This window comes from Centruroides sculpturatus, unplaced genomic scaffold (genome assembly GCF_000671375.1).
Source record: "Centruroides sculpturatus isolate CEXI.00-Female unplaced genomic scaffold, Cexi_2.0 scaffold1288, whole genome shotgun sequence".
In the NCBI taxonomy this organism is placed as follows: Eukaryota; Metazoa; Arthropoda; class Arachnida; order Scorpiones; family Buthidae; genus Centruroides; species Centruroides sculpturatus.
In genome coordinates, this window is record NW_019385439.1 from 172,296 (window position 1) to 194,719 (window position 22,424).

Consider the following 22,424-nt stretch of genomic DNA (forward strand, 5'->3'; position numbering starts at 1 on the left):
TATAATCACAAAACATTAAACGAAAACCTTATTATCTCTGTAAGTTAGGAGTGTCAATACAAAAATTTATTTGATCTATATCTATGTCTAGTTTGTATGTGAATAGGATGAAGAGAATAGTTTAAGTTATGATTCTCTAGAAAAATTAAAGGCTAATGATACCTTTAAAAAACTGATACATTATCAAAATCCAATCTTCTCCATACTAACAAATTCTTCGTCACTTTTTCCACTCATGGTTTTTAGATACAAAGAAAGAAAATCTTACCCTGGTAAGCCCCTCTGTTCCATATTTTGGATCGGTCTCTCTGTGCATTGCAAGAACATTTAGAAAATTTGGGCTCGCTCTCCCAATAAAAATACAGGGAGAGTGGAGTAGTAGTTGAAAGTATAAAAATAGCATTACATAATTTATGGATGATCCCATATCAATATATCTATAATAATATTTCTCGGAATAAGAATGGAGCTGATGTGCTGGATTTTGAATGGGTATCACTTGCTGCCATAGCTAAACAAGAAATCTACTTTAAGCAACAAATCTTGCAAAATATGGGATTATAACTACAACTGTATTATATTGTGTTGGATTATAATTGTAGGAAAACGACAACAATCTTAAATTGTTGCTATTCTTGAAGATTTTATAACTATTTTATAATCATTTATGAATTATTAAATTATTTATCATTTTTTATTATTGAAATTGTATTTTACAAATAATATAAAAGGTTTTACTTATTATTATAAGTTAATAACATAGTATTTAACAAACATATAAAACAAGATTTTAATTATTTGACAACGCTTTAACAAATGATTATCAATGATTAAATATCATCTTTCAATCTTGTTCAGTTCCATTAAGAATTGTTAAGTCTGGTGTATCTGTATTAATGAACAATGAATCTACAATGATGTCTTTAGAAGAAAAGTCCGATTTCCAAAAATTCTTCTGCCTTTTTCTTAACAAGCTTGACAAACGAGGTTTACACGAATCAGTAACGGCTTTTATTACTTCTTTAAATAAAATTCTGATGTCATCCAACTGGAAAATTTTATTGTGATGTGCAATGTAAGCTTTGACGTGACTCCAGATGACTCAATTGGATAAAATTCTGCATAATATGGTTGTAGATGTAATACAGTGTGACCTGCTGCTTTAGCCATGTCATCAACGTGACTAACTCAAATACTTTAGCCTCTGTATTTTCTCAATATCTCCAATAGTTTCTGTTTCAATTGTTCAGACTGCCATGATATTTCTTTCTTATTTAATCAGTCAAATTTGTGGACAAATTTTTATACTTTGATACCTTTGCATTATCCATAATAATGCAAGAACCATTTGAGATCACTCGATACGATACAAGTCACTTGGATTTTACAAATACATGAGCCGTTCACAGCCCGGCACAGGTATTTGTAAAATCTAAGTGACTCGTACAACATGGAATTCATATAAAACGGAATTATCAACAGTGTTATAGGGGGTCGACTGTATATGCTCTCCACCTCAAATTAGTAGTGGCTTGTCCCTGTACATCATACTTTTCCTTTAACAATAGAGTAGTGCCGGTCATCTACCTAACAGCTTTCAGGGGAAAATTTTTGAATTGAAATAACATGACTTCCAATGTAACATTGTTACCCATTCTTTTCTTGATTGATTGTTCTCAAATCAACATGCAATCAGTTCAGATGATTCTTTCAATTTTAAATTCCAGTTTTGACAATCAAACATAAATTCAATTTCCTTCAATACATGGTGCAAAGTTGACTTATTTATATTTTATAAATTGGAATTGTCATTTATTAACAAAGAATGGATTTAATCACGGGAGGATCATTTCCAAAGATCAATTTCTAAAGAAAAATTGATGAATTGTCCTTTTATTGACTTTGCAGACGAATTCGTTACATTTCACACCTCGTCTTCTCTTCATGCAAAATCTGTTTTTATCTAGAAACTCTTATCTTTCCATCTGTTAAGTGGAAAGATAAGAGTTTCTTTACTCGTCACTGGTAAAGATGAGTAATGAATAAATGTTTGCAAAGAAAATGCTGTATAAATTTAAAATGGCAAGTGCAAGCAGGACAAGTTTGTTAGTTCATTTCCAAATGCTGTCAAGACTGCTGTAGACAAGCCTTTCCTTACTGAGTATACACGTTCCTTCATTCTTTTAACATTTGTGATGTCACTCTAATATATGTTTTTTCTTTCCCTACTTGCCTGTCTTCCATAAGCACAGAATAAATACCTGGACCCATTCACTGATCTTTTATCATTTTCTATTAATTGGAAAATTGTTGGGTGCTTTTATAGCGTATTTTATCTCTCATATGAAAGTGCTGAGAAGAGTAGTCAAGTGCATCAAAATGCTGAGAAAAATATACAAGGAGGTAGAAGCAGTAACATAAGATAAAATACTAGAACTTGAAAACCATGCACTTCAAATGAGCTAGCAAATGAGTTTGCTTGGTGATGGCTTGGGCAGGTTTTTCTACTCGAGAAAACAGATATTCTTTTCATTAACATAAGAATGAATTCTCGAGCCTATGTTCAATTATTATATGATCTGTTTGGCTCATATAGAGAAATCTTGTGTGCAGAAAACTGCATTCTCCAATAAGATCAGTCATAAAATAAACTACATCAGTCAATGATATAGTTTATTTTATAAACCTTCACTGGATCATCATCTTAATCACTCAGTAAGGCATTTGTAACAATGAGCTATAACAGCATAACCAATAAGGAAATATATGGTGTCATACTCAAAAGGAATTCCACTATACCAACTTATAAGAAACAATAAAAGCAAGGTGAACGACTAACCATCAACTGGTTTTCAGAGAAACTGTAACTAAGTAGATAGAACCTCAGCACTGCTGCTGAATAGGATAAAACAACACCAGTATGATTTGAGGAAAAATAAGTTTTTAACTGCACTAATGGTGTTTGCTTCTCATAAAACAATCTAGCTTTACAGGATAAAGTATCCTTCCATCATAAAATTGGTCACTGGCCCTGTCCATGCAAAAAACCTGGAGATCATCAAAATTTACAAACACAGACTCAAGGGTACTTGCTGAACAATAGAGATATAGACATTTTATTATACGTGCACAATAAGTGATCATAATTATCGTTCATCTTTATATTTGTTATACTTGTCAAGTTACTATTAGTTTTATTGAGTTCTTGCTAATTTTTATGTTTATATATTCATTTATTTCATCACGTTTTTGTTACTTTATATTTATTCCTTAACTTGGAGTGTTTTTGTTCTCAAACATCTATTTTCATTTGCATTAAGTTTATAGTAGAAGAAAGTTATGTCAATTCAATATTTTTCTTATATTTACTGATTACATTATTAGATGATAGCTTATGGTTTAGTATCTATCATAAAAATAACTTATTTGGCTTCCTAATAAAAATATTTATTTCAGTACAGGCCATATGTTAGTAGTACTATTACGTTTCATTTCTATAGATGTAAAACTCCTAAATTTTGCTAATGATAAGTTGTGGAGCAACTTATTATAAAGTAATCACACATTTTACATCCTAGACAAAAGCTGTACCTCATGCCTTAACTCTTAAGTTCTTGTTAATGCTCCTCCTTCATATGCGTACCTGTACCTACAAACTGTCAAACTTAGAGTGATTATTTTACATTTGATAGTTGCAATACAACACCTTCATTTCAAAGAACGTGTAAACAATAGAGAAGTTTGGCAAATAAAGAAGAAATGTGGAGTCCATCTGTTAACAAAGCCTAATAATAGAATTTTGTTTTAAGTAGATGCCACAGGTAGGGGTTTGTCAGAGGCTTATGAAGTATAAAAGACGCTTTAAGGGCAGTAAAAAGACATGAAACTACGTATCAAAGAAGAATTATCAATAGGAATGAGACGAGGAAAAATTTTATTTTCTCCTAGAGGAAAAAAATGTCATCTTTTAGCCAAAATTGTTTTAATAATAAATGCTTGTAAAGTGCCAACTTGAGGTTTAAGTACTGTGTTGAGATTACAGTGTTTTGTGGCTTCACAATTAGCAATTTATACAATAAAAAAAAAAAGACATTAATACTCGAAAAATTAATTGTACACTAATTAGTTTTAGTCGTATGTTATTTTTAATTATTTTAATTTCACATGCCATTATTGATTTTATGTTTTAAATTTAAAATAATGCCATTTCTGTTCATCTTTTACTTTATTCTAACCGATGAAGCCATAGTAGTAAAGCCGAAAGTGCTTTTATTTATATTTTTATTGTTGAAACTGTGTCAAAATTTCTCAAATTTTATCACATATAATTTTCTTTTGCTTATTTTATATATTTTTGGTATTGTCAGAAGTGATTTATAATGCTTACTAAATTAAAGTAAAACAAATAGATAGACGTATTAAATTTAATAATTTTCAACAGTTTAATATCATCGCAAGGTAAACATTTCGAATTTAAATAGGTCGAATTTTAAATTTCAAACTTTGTTCTAAACTTAAGCTTAGTAAGTTAAATACACAACATATGATAGAACTCTTAAACTGTGAAACTCTTAAACACTTGAATGGGCTTTATAGGATTATTTAAATATGAAACTATATTCTACAATCAAAATTCATTAACTAGCTAACTTTTAATGTCGTAAATGCGTTCACAGAGTGCCTAAGGGCTTTGAAATAATGTCTGAAACATCCTATTAATTATATATAAATATATTAATTTCTATTAATTTATTTTTGTATTTGTAAGTTTAGAACAATGATTGCCAGATTAAATAGGACTACTTTACTGTTACTATTAATAATTAAATCCCAAGTAATTTGATACTAGAGGTAGGCAAGCCGGCAATCGTTTGGCTTATTATTAAAATGTCGGGCTTTGGGATGTTTATATATTTGAATTATTGTTGTTACTAAATTTTGCAAAGAATTAGGAGTTTAGTTCAAAAATATTAAATTAATTCAAATACTTGATTAATTTATTTTAAATTTTATCAATAGAAAGTTTTTAAATCAAATTTTATTACTTCTTTTTACAGTTAAATCTACCAATGCATTCATCTGTCCAAGGTTCCGAACTAACAAAAGAGCCGTTTCGATGGGATCAGAGATTATTCTCGTTAGTTCTTAGATTAACCGGTACGCCACCGGTCGAAAGGGATCCAAATTCCGTTGTTCCACCCGATACTTCGCCTATTGATGCCATGTGTGAAGTTACTGGCGGTAAATTAAACTTTTTTTTTTATTATTGTAATAGTTATTGTTATTAATTATTAATTAATTTTAAGTACAGTAGGTTCTCTAATAACAGACTTTCAAATTTCATGGACAAAAACTTTGTCTTCTAAAGGAAAAATTTATTTGTGAATAGAGTATACTAAAAGGTAAAAGGTTGGGCCAATGAATCAATGAGTATAAATAAATAAATTTACGTTATAATAATACTTAATTCATACTTAAACATTATAACATGATTTTAATATATTCTGTACATCATTACTGATATATGTTTTTAAAATATATTTGATTTAATGGACTCTTGACAATAATAGATATTCCTTTTCCCAATTAGTTTAAATTGAGGACCTACTGTATTTTAAAAATTAATGATTATGATATCCGATTCTAATAATAATCATTTTACAATATGTTTTAATTGAGATTAAACCTTTGATGAGTGGGTTTACTGATGGCTCCCTCACCTCCCAGAGTGAGTTAGTTTTTAAAAAACACAACATTTACAAGAAGAATTAATATCTCGTCTTCTAATTCATCTCTTTTAATAAACTACACAATATTTTCTTCTGATTTGATAGTGTTGAATAACTAACTCCAGTAATTCTGAAGGAGACAGCGAGTGCGAATGACTAATAGGTGCCATGTTTGTCTTCATGCTAGAAAATTTTATGCTGTCTCACAAAATTTACAAAAACCACATGAAAAAATTTTCCAGACCTGTTAATAGATATTGCTAGCTGTCTGTGACGTTTCACATTTGCCCACAAATATATGAATATACAGGGTTTAAGTTGGGAAAAAATTTTCTGTAGAATTTTACTACAGAATTTTACTAAAAAAGTTGTAAAATTTTAGAAACTGTAGCTAGCATTTCTCATCCGTGAGGCTGCCTAGAACAGTATACAATACATTATTGTTTAAACATTTGTTTATTCTCACAATTACATTATTATAGTGTACTGCACTACCAATATAATCATAAGTATATTGTTACAACTCACAAGTATCATACATTATTGAAGAATTCTTGGTTTTGATTCATACCAGGTAACAGATGCCAAATGAAAATCAAATTTCCATCTTGGGGGCCATTTATGGAGATGTTTAGCAAGTTGCCAACAATTTTTACGTCACGACAGTTTCCAATTGGAATTTTTTGTTAATGTAATCTCACTGAAATCTGTCACACTCAACAGTTTGTACTGGGTGTGAAAGAACAAATTCAATAACTGTTTATATATGAAGGTAATCTGAGAGAAGGTCATTTACAACTATCATTTTATAAACTTTAGCCAATGACATATCCTTATATCAGTATCTGACAGCAACAAATTTTTAAACCCATTCCACTCCATCAGAAATTGTGTTTTTAAAATTACAATATTAATAATTAAGTGTTGGTTTATTGGAAACTTTTGTGTGTATAAAGCAGAGAATATACAATGCCAAGGTGATGTCTGTCAAGATGGACTTTTCTTTTGTGTAGTCGGAGCAACAAGAGATTGCACTCGGTCGGTACTAACTGTCTCATTTTAGGAGAGATAGGTGACATTGAGGTTGCCACCCATTATTGGGTTAGGTGGAAACCCCATTTAAAATATAAACAAAATTATATCTTAATTGAAAAAATATTACATAAAATTATTTTTAATATATATTATGTTTACTTATAATGATAAAATGCTTAAACAACACCTTAAATACTTTTTTCGGCAACACTTCAATTTGTTTAAACATTTTGACTCTTTTCACAGGTCTGCATCATGTTTAACAAGAAAATTTGCTCTATTTAAGAAGACAGTTCAAATCTTTTTGTTAAACCTAACGCAGACCTGTGTAAAGGGGTGAAAACGTTCTTTTATAGAAATTAAAGTGTTTCTGAAAAAGTATTTAAGGTGTTGTTCAAGCTAAATTAATTTCAGTCTATATAGAAGCGTAATTTTAAGGATAAAATGATTTTTCCATTATAACTACCGTCGACCCCCCTATAACACTGTTGATTTTTCCGTTTTATATGAATTCCATGTTGTACGATTCACTTAGATTTTACAAATACGTGTGCCTGGCTGTACGTGTACGGCTCACGTATTTGTAAAATGTAAGTGACTCGTACAACATGGAATTCATATAAAACAGAATAATCAACAGTGTTATAAGGGGGTCGACTGTATTAAAGTTTTTGTTATGATTCACAAATGATGCTGTAATACGTTAAATTTTCAAATGTGTTTCGTACGATTTGAAGTAAAAATAATTGTTTATGCTAAATTTACTGGCGTTTTGAGTTTTAAAAATTGATTTTTCAGATGAATCAGTCTAGGCATTTGTTTGGTTCTTCTTTTCCTCAAATAAGTACACACAATTGTACATTTAAGAAACCTGGCTCAAGCAAATGAATTCAAAACTTGGTTAACTTATGATGATGATATTTGTCTGGTTCATTGCATCATTTGACGAACCTCATTTAGTGTTACATACGATGGAATTACAGCATTTATGAGACATGTCGATTGTGAGAAGCATTAAAAGAGAAGTATGTCTTCTCATTATCTTGTCCTTCCCCTGGCCGTTTTTTTTTAAGCTGGGAATTAGCTGTGATTTGTTTGGTGGTAGTATTGCAATATTAACTTTCTCTGCAATAAGATTACAAATTTATTTTCTACTACACAATAAAAACATGTATATCTACATATAAAAGGAGAATTTTCGGATTTCTTTCAAAAGGTCTATTTATTTATTTATTTAACACATAATTGGAACTGTCAATGGACAAAAGATTTCCAACCCCAGAATAACACATTTATCCAAAAATACAATTAAAAATAACAAATAAAATTAAAAAAATAAAACACTTTTAAAAAGAAATAAACAAAATGATAAAAAGAAGTAAAGATCATACATTATGTAGAAAGCATTGGCATAAACATTTATATTTCGTAAATTATTGATAGAGGTGAAGTTCAATGGGCAACATATAATTAGTGGAGTGAAAAAAAAGGATCTACAACTTAATGCTAATTGATAAAAAGGGGTATGTAGACATGATTGTAAAATCTAGTTATTCTGGGGGGAACTTTCAACCTGAGCCAGTAATTGTTTATTACACCATTAAAACATTTATAGATTAAAATTCACTCAAAATACTTAACTCTTTCTTTGAAATTAGGTAGTCCCAGTCTGACTTTTGTGACGTCGGCATTATTAGTGTACGGAAGATGGCAGAATTTGTTTAAAAGGAAATATACTTTGTGTATTTCCTTAATAACTTCATTTAATAAAGAAGGGGCTGATATTGCCCAGACTTATAAGCAATAAATAAAATTTTATACTGAAAAATTTATTTTCTTAGCAGTTTATTTTTGAATTTCAAGTTAAGAAAACCAAGGTATGTATTATTAGGTTGTTCGGAAAGTAAGTTCGTTTTTTTTCGGTGGAAAAAAACACAATATTTTTATAATAAATAAATATTTTATTGAATTATTTATCAACCATTTTGGTCAAATACCTCTTGTCATCGTTTCTGATAGTAGCATGATTTTACATTCATAAAAGTTTTTATCATTGCTTACAAAAACTGATCCAAGTGATTTTTGACATTGTCATTTCAAGTAAATGTCTTACAGTTAAAAAAATTTGTATCGACCAGAACAAGTAATAACCTGAGTGTGCTTGATCTGGTGAATATGGTTGGTGTGATAGCACATCCCATCTAAGTTATAACAGTTTCTGACGAGTTACCAAACTTGTGTGAAATTTGACATTATCGTGGTAAAACACTACACCTGTTTTGTTGATCAATTCTGGCCGCCTTTTCTGTTTGATGATATTACTCAATTTGTTTACTCGATGGCAGTACACTTTTGAATCAATTGTTAAATTGTCTGGTAAAAGCCTTAAAAAAAAATTTCCTTAAAATCCCACCATGTTCTTAAAATCCACATGTTCTTAAAGAGAGCATCTCTCTTTAAGAACATGTGGAACCCATATATCGAGCTTTGAAACGAAACCAATTTGTTTCAAGTAATCATAAACAGTTCAGTTTGACAAATTTAATCTCTTAGTGATTTTACGTGTTGTTATTCGGCAGTTTGCTTCGGCTAGTTATTGGCAATACGCCTAAAAGAATTTAACAGATATATCCGTCCCTCATCACTGCCACACGATCGCCCTGGACGGATATATCTGTCCCTCACTGTTGAATGGTTAAACACATTCATTAACATCAAAGTTTGTTTAAACTAATGTGACCATAATAATAAATTAAAACACAGAAACAATAAATAAAATATGTAATACTGTATAATAAATGAAAATTGCATTTACTGTACGCACGCCATCAGCTTTGGCATCTTAAACATGGCCGCCAGATGCCACACGTGTATCACTTCCATGCTTTGTGATAAATTTCTTTTTCATCTCAATCGTTGATATTATAGCCTTCCACTTGTTAGACTTTGTTGAGCACATACACTCTTTGGATGCCATGGTTAATAAGTAAAGGTTATATTTATTGGGTTAAACAGAAAGTTTTAAAAGTATTTTAACAGGTCTTGTTACTTAATGTAAATGTATGATTTAATTTTAACAGTTGTGAAATTTAACATATTATTATTAATTTGTTATTATATTCATTGATTAGCAGCTTATTTCATGCTTTCAGTGTATTTTTTCACAGTTTGAACTCCAAAGCGAATTTTTGCCAAATTTAGCATTTGAACTCTGAAGCATTTGCAGTTAGAGTCGTTCGAAGTATAAGGTATCACTGTATTAAGATTAAAGTGTTGGCATCCATTATTTAGAATGCTACAATTACGAAACAGAATATTTATGAAAATCAATATAAATTGTGATATAACATTATTGAGAAGTGTCTACTTTTCAGAAGCATCTGTTAAAGAAACTAAATTTTAATTTGTACAGTTATAACCTCAAATCTATAAGCATCAGTTAAGAATTTTTCATTTGCTAAAGTGCAATATATTATTGATTACACCAGAAAATTATAATCGTAATATAATCTAAATTCAGGTGTCATACAGTGAAGTAAAATTTAACCAAATATTAATATGCTTAATCAAATTTCATTTCATTTCAATGTGTAATGCTTGAAGAAAGTTTATGTTACAAATGTTTTATTTATGTGTATTTTATTATTATTATTATTAATTATAAATGGTGGTCATAAAATCTCAGGTACAGTATATTCAAATTTTTATAGCCAGCTAGACAATTGAGTCAACAAAAGTGTGTAACTTTAATTTAAATTTAATCTGAGTGGGATTTCCGGAATTTTTCTTAGTCTAGTCTAGCTTGGAGATATCAGACTTTTCTCTTTGTAATCTGATTACTCCATTGTGAATTTAAGAGAAGAATTATGAAGAATAGGAGTAGGTACTTTTCCACTTTTCCATAGGCAATAGAATAGTTCAGTTCCACTGTTGATGGTGCATAATATGGGCATCCATGAAAAAGTTTTCGGGGGGACAAAGATTGGAACTTGGAGTCAATTACATCAATAAATTTTTATTTAATTATTTAATTTTTGGTGTTTTTTTACAAGTAGATTATAGAATAAAGTATTACAGCAATACAAAAAGACAGACAAAGCGTCCGATGGTCGAGGGTGTAAGATTACATATCTCAATCACTTTTACAATTATAATATATGGAAATTTTTACTTGATCTCAGGGAGGAGCAAGTGCCCTGTTTGCCCCATCTTGGATGCCCGTGGTGTGTAATATGATGAATTTTGAAAGATACCATTGTTTTGAATGCTGTTCTTCAATTACATTTTTAAATTATAAAATATTGCATGATATCAGAATCAAGTATTATGAAAAGGAAATAAAGTGAACAATATATTTATAAATAATATTTTCTTTGAAATGAAAAATTAAATTAATTTGAAAAAATTGTGCATTATTCTATTTAGCAATGACTCGGATTGACAACAACAACATTACCACATTAGAATTATACCTGACAGTGCTTTGTTTTTTGAACTGTAGATCTTTTGGTCATTTTTTTTAATTAATTGAATAATTATATGAAGAATTGTAAAATATTTTTAAACTTAATAAATAATAATAATAATATAATTTAAAATTCTTTAGGTCGATCATATGCAATAACATCGCAAAGAATGCTAATGCAATGTTTGGAATCTCTAGTTCAAAAAATANATAATATTGAATATTATGCCAAATGATTGCCAGATTAAATTGGGCTTCTTTATCATTATTATTTTAAATTAAATTCTAAATAATTTGATACTAGAGGTAGGTATTAGGTGCCATCTCTTATTAAATTTAATAGTTAGAATTAAATCAATATTTAAACCCACAACTCCCACTTACTATGCGGAAGATAAGAGAAATCAAATTCTAATTTGAATAGTATAGATTTACTACATCTTAGGTGATCTATTAATTTATTTTTGTATTTGTAAGTTTAGAACAATGATTGCCAGATTAAATAGGACTACTTTACTGTTACTATTAATAATTAAATCCCAAGTAATTTGATACTAGAGGTAGGCAAGCCGGCAATCGTTTGGCTTATTATTAAAATGTCGGGCTTTGGGATGTTTATATATTTGAATTATTGTTGTTACTAAATTTTGCAAAGAATTAGGAGTTTAGTTCAAAAATATTAAATTAATTCAAATACTTGATTAATTTATTTTAAATTTTATCAATAGAAAGTTTTTAAATCAAATTTTATTACTTCTTTTTACAGTTAAATCTACCAATGCATTCATCTGTCCAAGGTTCCGAACTAACAAAAGAGCCGTTTCGATGGGATCAGAGATTATTCTCGTTAGTTCTTAGATTAACCGGTACGCCACCGGTCGAAAGGGATCCAAATTCCGTTGTTCCACCCGATACTTCGCCTATTGATGCCATGTGTGAAGTTACTGGCGGTAAATTAAACTTTTTTTTTTATTATTGTAATAGTTATTGTTATTAATTATTAATTAATTTTAAGTACAGTAGGTTCTCTAATAACAGACTTTCAAATTTCATGGACAAAAACTTTGTCTTCTAAAGGAAAAATTTATTTGTGAATAGAGTATACTAAAAGGTAAAAGGTTGGGCCAATGAATCAATGAGTATAAATAAATAAATTTACGTTATAATAATACTTAATTCATACTTAAACATTATAACATGATTTTAATATATTCTGTACATCATTACTGATATATGTTTTTAAAATATATTTGATTTAATGGACTCTTGACAATAATAGATATTCCTTTTCCCAATTAGTTTAAATTGAGGACCTACTGTATTTTAAAAATTAATGATTATGATATCCGATTCTAATAATAATCATTTTACAATATGTTTTAATTGAGATTAAACCTTTGATGAGTGGGTTTACTGATGGCTCCCTCACCTCCCAGAGTGAGTTAGTTTTTAAAAAACACAACATTTACAAGAAGAATTAATATCTCGTCTTCTAATTCATCTCTTTTAATAAACTACACAATATTTTCTTCTGATTTGATAGTGTTGAATAACTAACTCCAGTAATTCTGAAGGAGACAGCGAGTGCGAATGACTAATAGGTGCCATGTTTGTCTTCATGCTAGAAAATTTTATGCTGTCTCACAAAATTTACAAAAACCACATGAAAAAATTTTCCAGACCTGTTAATAGATATTGCTAGCTGTCTGTGACGTTTCACATTTGCCCACAAATATATGAATATACAGGGTTTAAGTTGGGAAAAAATTTTCTGTAGAATTTTACTACAGAATTTTACTAAAAAAGTTGTAAAATTTTAGAAACTGTAGCTAGCATTTCTCATCCGTGAGGCTGCCTAGAACAGTATACAATACATTATTGTTTAAACATTTGTTTATTCTCACAATTACATTATTATAGTGTACTGCACTACCAATATAATCATAAGTATATTGTTACAACTCACAAGTATCATACATTATTGAAGAATTCTTGGTTTTGATTCATACCAGGTAACAGATGCCAAATGAAAATCAAATTTCCATCTTGGGGGCCATTTATGGAGATGTTTAGCAAGTTGCCAACAATTTTTACGTCACGACAGTTTCCAATTGGAATTTTTTGTTAATGTAATCTCACTGAAATCTGTCACACTCAACAGTTTGTACTGGGTGTGAAAGAACAAATTCAATAACTGTTTATATATGAAGGTAATCTGAGAGAAGGTCATTTACAACTATCATTTTATAAACTTTAGCCAATGACATATCCTTATATCAGTATCTGACAGCAACAAATTTTTAAACCCATTCCACTCCATCAGAAATTGTGTTTTTAAAATTACAATATTAATAATTAAGTGTTGGTTTATTGGAAACTTTTGTGTGTATAAAGCAGAGAATATACAATGCCAAGGTGATGTCTGTCAAGATGGACTTTTCTTTTGTGTAGTCGGAGCAACAAGAGATTGCACTCGGTCGGTACTAACTGTCTCATTTTAGGAGAGATAGGTGACATTGAGGTTGCCACCCATTATTGGGTTAGGTGGAAACCCCATTTAAAATATAAACAAAATTATATCTTAATTGAAAAAATATTACATAAAATTATTTTTAATATATATTATGTTTACTTATAATGATAAAATGCTTAAACAACACCTTAAATACTTTTTTCGGCAACACTTCAATTTGTTTAAACATTTTGACTCTTTTCACAGGTCTGCATCATGTTTAACAAGAAAATTTGCTCTATTTAAGAAGACAGTTCAAATCTTTTTGTTAAACCTAACGCAGACCTGTGTAAAGGGGTGAAAACGTTCTTTTATAGAAATTAAAGTGTTTCTGAAAAAGTATTTAAGGTGTTGTTCAAGCTAAATTAATTTCAGTCTATATAGAAGCGTAATTTTAAGGATAAAATGATTTTTCCATTATAACTACCGTCGACCCCCCTATAACACTGTTGATTTTTCCGTTTTATATGAATTCCATGTTGTACGATTCACTTAGATTTTACAAATACGTGTGCCTGGCTGTACGTGTACGGCTCACGTATTTGTAAAATGTAAGTGACTCGTACAACATGGAATTCATATAAAACAGAATAATCAACAGTGTTATAAGGGGGTCGACTGTATTAAAGTTTTTGTTATGATTCACAAATGATGCTGTAATACGTTAAATTTTCAAATGTGTTTCGTACGATTTGAAGTAAAAATAATTGTTTATGCTAAATTTACTGGCGTTTTGAGTTTTAAAAATTGATTTTTCAGATGAATCAGTCTAGGCATTTGTTTGGTTCTTCTTTTCCTCAAATAAGTACACACAATTGTACATTTAAGAAACCTGGCTCAAGCAAATGAATTCAAAACTTGGTTAACTTATGATGATGATATTTGTCTGGTTCATTGCATCATTTGACGAACCTCATTTAGTGTTACATACGATGGAATTACAGCATTTATGAGACATGTCGATTGTGAGAAGCATTAAAAGAGAAGTATGTCTTCTCATTATCTTGTCCTTCCCCTGGCCGTTTTTTTTTAAGCTGGGAATTAGCTGTGATTTGTTTGGTGGTAGTATTGCAATATTAACTTTCTCTGCAATAAGATTACAAATTTATTTTCTACTACACAATAAAAACATGTATATCTACATATAAAAGGAGAATTTTCGGATTTCTTTCAAAAGGTCTATTTATTTATTTATTTAACACATAATTGGAACTGTCAATGGACAAAAGATTTCCAACCCCAGAATAACACATTTATCCAAAAATACAATTAAAAATAACAAATAAAATTAAAAAAATAAAACACTTTTAAAAAGAAATAAACAAAATGATAAAAAGAAGTAAAGATCATACATTATGTAGAAAGCATTGGCATAAACATTTATATTTCGTAAATTATTGATAGAGGTGAAGTTCAATGGGCAACATATAATTAGTGGAGTGAAAAAAAAGGATCTACAACTTAATGCTAATTGATAAAAAGGGGTATGTAGACATGATTGTAAAATCTAGTTATTCTGGGGGGAACTTTCAACCTGAGCCAGTAATTGTTTATTACACCATTAAAACATTTATAGATTAAAATTCACTCAAAATACTTAACTCTTTCTTTGAAATTAGGTAGTCCCAGTCTGACTTTTGTGACGTCGGCATTATTAGTGTACGGAAGATGGCAGAATTTGTTTAAAAGGAAATATACTTTGTGTATTTCCTTAATAACTTCATTTAATAAAGAAGGGGCTGATATTGCCCAGACTTATAAGCAATAAATAAAATTTTATACTGAAAAATTTATTTTCTTAGCAGTTTATTTTTGAATTTCAAGTTAAGAAAACCAAGGTATGTATTATTAGGTTGTTCGGAAAGTAAGTTCGTTTTTTTTCGGTGGAAAAAAACACAATATTTTTATAATAAATAAATATTTTATTGAATTATTTATCAACCATTTTGGTCAAATACCTCTTGTCATCGTTTCTGATAGTAGCATGATTTTACATTCATAAAAGTTTTTATCATTGCTTACAAAAACTGATCCAAGTGATTTTTGACATTGTCATTTCAAGTAAATGTCTTACAGTTAAAAAAATTTGTATCGACCAGAACAAGTAATAACCTGAGTGTGCTTGATCTGGTGAATATGGTTGGTGTGATAGCACATCCCATCTAAGTTATAACAGTTTCTGACGAGTTACCAAACTTGTGTGAAATTTGACATTATCGTGGTAAAACACTACACCTGTTTTGTTGATCAATTCTGGCCGCCTTTTCTGTTTGATGATATTACTCAATTTGTTTACTCGATGGCAGTACACTTTTGAATCAATTGTTAAATTGTCTGGTAAAAGCCTTAAAAAAAAATTTCCTTAAAATCCCACCATGTTCTTAAAATCCACATGTTCTTAAAGAGAGCATCTCTCTTTAAGAACATGTGGAACCCATATATCGAGCTTTGAAACGAAACCAATTTGTTTCAAGTAATCATAAACAGTTCAGTTTGACAAATTTAATCTCTTAGTGATTTTACGTGTTGTTATTCGGCAGTTTGCTTCGGCTAGTTATTGGCAATACGCCTAAAAGAATTTAACAGATATATCCGTCCCTCATCACTGCCACACGATCGCCCTGGACGGATATATCTGTCCCTCACTGTTGAATGGTTAAACACATTCATTAACATCAAAGTTTGTTTAAACTAATGTGACCATAATAATAAATTAAAACACAGAAACAATAAATAAAATATGTAATACTGTATAATAAATGAAAATTGCATTTACTGTACGCACGCCATCAGCTTTGGCATCTTAAACATGGCCGCCAGATGCCACACGTGTATCACTTCCATGCTTTGTGATAAATTTCTTTTTCATCTCAATCGTTGATATTATAGCCTTCCACTTGTTAGACTTTGTTGAGCACATACACTCTTTGGATGCCATGGTTAATAAGTAAAGGTTATATTTATTGGGTTAAACAGAAAGTTTTAAAAGTATTTTAACAGGTCTTGTTACTTAATGTAAATGTATGATTTAATTTTAACAGTTGTGAAATTTAACATATTATTATTAATTTGTTATTATATTCATTGATTAGCAGCTTATTTCATGCTTTCAGTGTATTTTTTCACAGTTTGAACTCCAAAGCGAATTTTTGCCAAATTTAGCATTTGAACTCTGAAGCATTTGCAGTTAGAGTCGTTCGAAGTATAAGGTATCACTGTATTAAGATTAAAGTGTTGGCATCCATTATTTAGAATGCTACAATTACGAAACAGAATATTTATGAAAATCAATATAAATTGTGATATAACATTATTGAGAAGTGTCTACTTTTCAGAAGCATCTGTTAAAGAAACTAAATTTTAATTTGTACAGTTATAACCTCAAATCTATAAGCATCAGTTAAGAATTTTTCATTTGCTAAAGTGCAATATATTATTGATTACACCAGAAAATTATAATCGTAATATAATCTAAATTCAGGTGTCATACAGTGAAGTAAAATTTAACCAAATATTAATATGCTTAATCAAATTTCATTTCATTTCAATGTGTAATGCTTGAAGAAAGTTTATGTTACAAATGTTTTATTTATGTGTATTTTATTATTATTATTATTAATTATAAATGGTGGTCATAAAATCTCAGGTACAGTATATTCAAATTTTTATAGCCAGCTAGACAATTGAGTCAACAAAAGTGTGTAACTTTAATTTAAATTTAATCTGAGTGGGATTTCCGGAATTTTTCTTAGTCTAGTCTAGCTTGGAGATATCAGACTTTTCTCTTTGTAATCTGATTACTCCATTGTGAATTTAAGAGAAGAATTATGAAGAATAGGAGTAGGTACTTTTCCACTTTTCCATAGGCAATAGAATAGTTCAGTTCCACTGTTGATGGTGCATAATATGGGCATCCATGAAAAAGTTTTCGGGGGGACAAAGATTGGAACTTGGAGTCAATTACATCAATAAATTTTTATTTAATTATTTAATTTTTGGTGTTTTTTTACAAGTAGATTATAGAATAAAGTATTACAGCAATACAAAAAGACAGACAAAGCGTCCGATGGTCGAGGGTGTAAGATTACATATCTCAATCACTTTTACAATTATAATATATGGAAATTTTTACTTGATCTCAGGGAGGAGCAAGTGCCCTGTTTGCCCCATCTTGGATGCCCGTGGTGTGTAATATGATGAATTTTGAAAGATACCATTGTTTTGAATGCTGTTCTTCAATTACATTTTTAAATTATAAAATATTGCATGATATCAGAATCAAGTATTATGAAAAGGAAATAAAGTGAACAATATATTTATAAATAATATTTTCTTTGAAATGAAAAATTAAATTAATTTGAAAAAATTGTGCATTATTCTATTTAGCAATGACTCGGATTGACAACAACAACATTACCACATTAGAATTATACCTGACAGTGCTTTGTTTTTTGAACTGTAGATCTTTTGGTCATTTTTTTTAATTAATTGAATAATTATATGAAGAATTGTAAAATATTTTTAAACTTAATAAATAATAATAATAATAATAATAATATAATTTAAAATTCTTTAGGTCGATCATATGCAATAACATCGCAAAGAATGCTAATGCAATGTTTGGAATCTCTAGTTCAAAAAATACAAGGTGGAGTTGTTATTTTTTTCGAGAAAATTGGGCCCGATCCGCCTCCAATAAACAATGAAGGTATGTGTGATTAAAAATTTATTTTAATTTTATTTATTAGTGTTAAATTTTGCATTTGACAATACTAACAAAAAAAATTTACACACCTGAACCATTTACGGTGTGATCATGCAAAAGATCGGTAAACAAACGTTTTCGAACCCCCTCTGGGCTCTGCTTCAGGCTCGAATGTCTTTGTAGAAACTGAATGGAACCTGAATCAGAGCCCAGAAGGGGTTCGAAAACGTTTGTTTACCGATCTTTTGCATGATCACACCGTAAATGGTTCAGGTGTGTAAATTTTTTAGTAATTCCAGTGTGATAAGTAGTGAATTTTTTGTACTAACAAAAAAGTAGTAAAAATATCTAAATTTCCACAAGTACTCAGTTATGAAGCAGATGGTTTCTGGAAATGACCACATAAATTACAATGGAGAGTGCTCCAAAAAATTTCTTGCATCCATATAGGTACTAAAAGTCTTTATAAGAAATAGGTTAAAACATTAATGGCCATATTCACCAATGAAATTTCAAATAGAGAATTTTGTAATCCAAGATTTTGAGCTGGTAATATTAGATTAAGAGTTAGATTAGATAGTTTAATTTTTATATTCACCAACCATTAGATTGCAAAATTTTCATATTGAAGTGGAGTTTCATTACAAGCCCTCCAATTTGTCTATTGTATTACAACTTGTTTACACTGTCATGTGGAAACTAAGTATATGACTTCAAAGTTTAGTAAAGAGTATATTATAACAGTCAAAGAAACTATACTAAATTTGAGGTAGAGGAATTATATTTGAAATTAGTTCCAAAATATAAAAATGTATTAAAAAAATAAAAAACAAATGAAGTAATAAATATAGAGGCAAATATAAATAATGAATTTAGAGACAGATTGTAACAGTCACCCGTGTTATACAACAATGAAATAATGAACAATTAGATAGTAAAATCGCTTTATTGACTTCCAGCAGTGAGTGTTGAAGTTCAGGTATCAAAAATACATTTTCACAATGTGAATAGACTGTTCACATCTCTAAAATTAATACAAATTTCTTCTATATCAGCTTTATATAATTCTATCATTTCCAAGTGATGGAGATTGTTAGGATTTCTAGTAGGTCTGATTATTGCTGCATCTTCCCATACAACCTGTATGTCCTGCTGCCTGGTATAGTTTGCCAAGACTGTGCTATTTGAGTTCTTGATAATTGTATATTGATGTTCCTTGAGACTTGCTTCCAGGTTTTGCATGGTGGCACCCATGTATGTAAGCTTTCTTTGAAAATGCTGGTCCTCCAGTGGGATGGAGTAGATTCCCGGTGTGGCGGAACAGTTTTCTTTTGGTTTATAATTCTGAATATACTAAAAATTATAGGATTGTGTTTATAGGCTACTCTCACGTTGGTGTTCCTTCTTATGAAATTTTTTTAATGTGGCAAAGTAATTTATCATGCGTCTCCTTATGATATACTATTTGAGGATGCATTTGTTGTGTAATTATATGTCAAAATTAGATTATGTATTGTTTCGTTGGATAACTGTGCCGTTTGGCAAGTTTATCAATGTATTTTAATTTCTTTGTAGTGTCCACAACGCTTGTTCAGTGCATATATGCTATTTTAATTGAGATCTAAATTTTGAGAGTTTGATGTAGAAAGAATCAGATGAGTTCTACAGAATAAAGACTGGCTGGTACATGAGTTTTCAGCATATGTAAGTAGGTATGCTATCGTTCTTAAGATTGATGGAGGTGTCCAGGAAATGGATGGAAATGAACTTTCTTGTTTTCAAGTTTCAGAGGTAGCCCATAGGGGTTATTGTTAAACCTGTGTAATAGAAGTTGTAAATCAGGTTTCTTGCATTGTAAGATAAAAAGGCCTTCTACATACTGAGTATAGAGCAGGATGAGGTGCTGGAATTCTTTGATCACTTTTTTCCAATTTGCTTAAAACTAATTCGTATAAGATTCTCGACATAGGCTCCCCATTGAGACACCCTTACTCTGTATATATGTTCCATTATTAAGACATTCCAGCTATAGTGGGGTTTTCTTTATGTTAGTAACACTTAAATTGGAGCCAACTTTACATAAAAGCCTTTCCAGGATGCATCCTCCTTAGCAAATTACTCATGTGTTGTGTTTCTGTAACCAAATAAACCAAACCAATTCTAATAATTTTGCTATGAATGCAATATTTATGAGGACATACTTAACTACCAGAAAACCTGGACACCATGCCCCCTCCCCTGATTTCATCTACCTTTATTAATTCATAAACCCATTGCCCCCAACTACTTTTACTTATTCTGTTTAAAGATGTTCTATTGTTCAGCCAAATTTATATACATATAATAATTTTAAGATGTAAAATAGAACTTGAAGTCTTTTCATGTGCTGATGTTTATTTTTCTTATTTATTTTCATGGTGACATTGCTTCATTCAAAACTTCCTGTAGTTGTAGTCTATGTAAAGTGCACTTTATTCACATGTTGAGTCTTACTGTCAAATCGGCTTCTACTATTCTTATGCCACAACTTTCAAAAGTTTCCTTTACTTAGATGTTTTTTGCTGAGCTTTACTTTTTCAACCTCCTTTCACCAGTTTCTTTTTTACGGATTCACATAAAAGCAATTACTCTCGCATTTTTCCAAGATTTTTTTTATTTAAACAAGTCTTATATGAAATCTTTCAGACATTAAGGTTAACAACATTAATGGGGCTGTCAGAACCTATCCAATACAGATCACTTTTCAAATATGAATTATTACTGACCAGTATTAATCAATATGTGTTGATCATTTTCTCTCCCGGGAGGAGGAAAACTACTACTTTTAGTCAAATTAACTTCAACCTCTATCTGCAACAATCCCTTCTTCCTATCAGATCCAACGATATGGTGACATTCAAATAGGAAAATTACACAATACAAGTTTACCAGCCAGCACAAAATATGTTTTAAGTAGTTTTCAAGGGTGCTGAGTTTAAATATTCGGTTTTATATAAATTGGGTCTACTCGACCAGTGAAATTGTGCCATTTCATAGCATTCGAGTATTGCGATAAACAAGACAATGGTAGGCTGAAATAACCAAACTCTTTATATGGTTTTCATTTTAACCTATCCCATGTTGAAATTTTTCTCTGTTGCGTGTCGTGCCATGTTGAATTTTTGTCAGTGTTAAGCCTAACGAAAATTACATGTTTTTGAAAAAAATAATCATGGCTATTGCATTGTCCAAAATTATTTTTTATTTTGAACAAACAAAATAGATATAAATGCAAAAACAAAAAAAAATTATATTTTGGAAGTTAGTTTTAATATAAAAATTATAACAACTAATGACATCTAGTTTCAAAAATGTTTCAATGCTGAAACGAGATATCTCGGATCCACAGGTCAAGGTCATTATGTTGCGACCCAAGATACGTTAGGAATACCAGGGAATAGGTTAGTATTTGGGTACGTTCGTAAAGTTGGACGAGTTAAATGATAATAACGTCATTGTTATTCTTATTTCATTAGACTTTTCAAACAGTTCGTTCATAACTAAATGGCTGTTTCTAAAATCGAAGATATGAATGTTGTTAGTGCAGCCTTACCCAAAATATTTTTCATAGATTGCTTCGGGTGGACAGTTATTTCTATCATTCCTCCTTTTAATTCACAGTTTAAACACTCGAGTAGAATTAGAAACATCGATACTGTTGGGCGCCATTTTCTTAACAAAGTGAACTATCTCTTTCCTTCTTGAATTTCGTTAGAGTTTTGTTCGAAACGTCATCACTACAAGCATGAGCACTGAACAAGACTACTACTTTTTGAATGATTCGTTACTAACGCGTTTAACTCGTTCAACTTTACGAATGTACCCTTTGATATATTATAGTATTTGATTTATATAAGTACAAAGGTTATCTTACATAAAGATTTATCACACTGAGTGACCAATCTAACACATTCTAAAAATTCTTTATTTCTCTACTGT

General features: G+C 30.0%; 1 protein-coding gene across 2 annotated transcripts in view; it reads left to right on the forward strand.

The window, feature by feature from the left end:
* The window catches only part of LOC111639005 (integrator complex subunit 6-like), a 67,941-nt gene that overhangs the window by 24,352 nt on the left and 21,165 nt on the right, over positions 1 to 22,424 (forward strand). Inside the window, exons 1-2 of one of the 2 annotated variants that reach the window (XM_023384779.1) lie at positions 11,972 to 12,179; positions 18,318 to 18,449. In XM_023384779.1, coding sequence (XP_023240547.1) covers positions 12,008 to 12,179; positions 18,318 to 18,449 — 304 coding nt within the window. In that variant the 5' untranslated portion in view covers positions 11,972 to 12,007. Of the gene's footprint in view, positions 1 to 11,971; positions 12,180 to 18,317; positions 18,450 to 22,424 lie in introns of those variants that run through there. The other variant, XM_023384780.1, reaches the window with a different exon arrangement.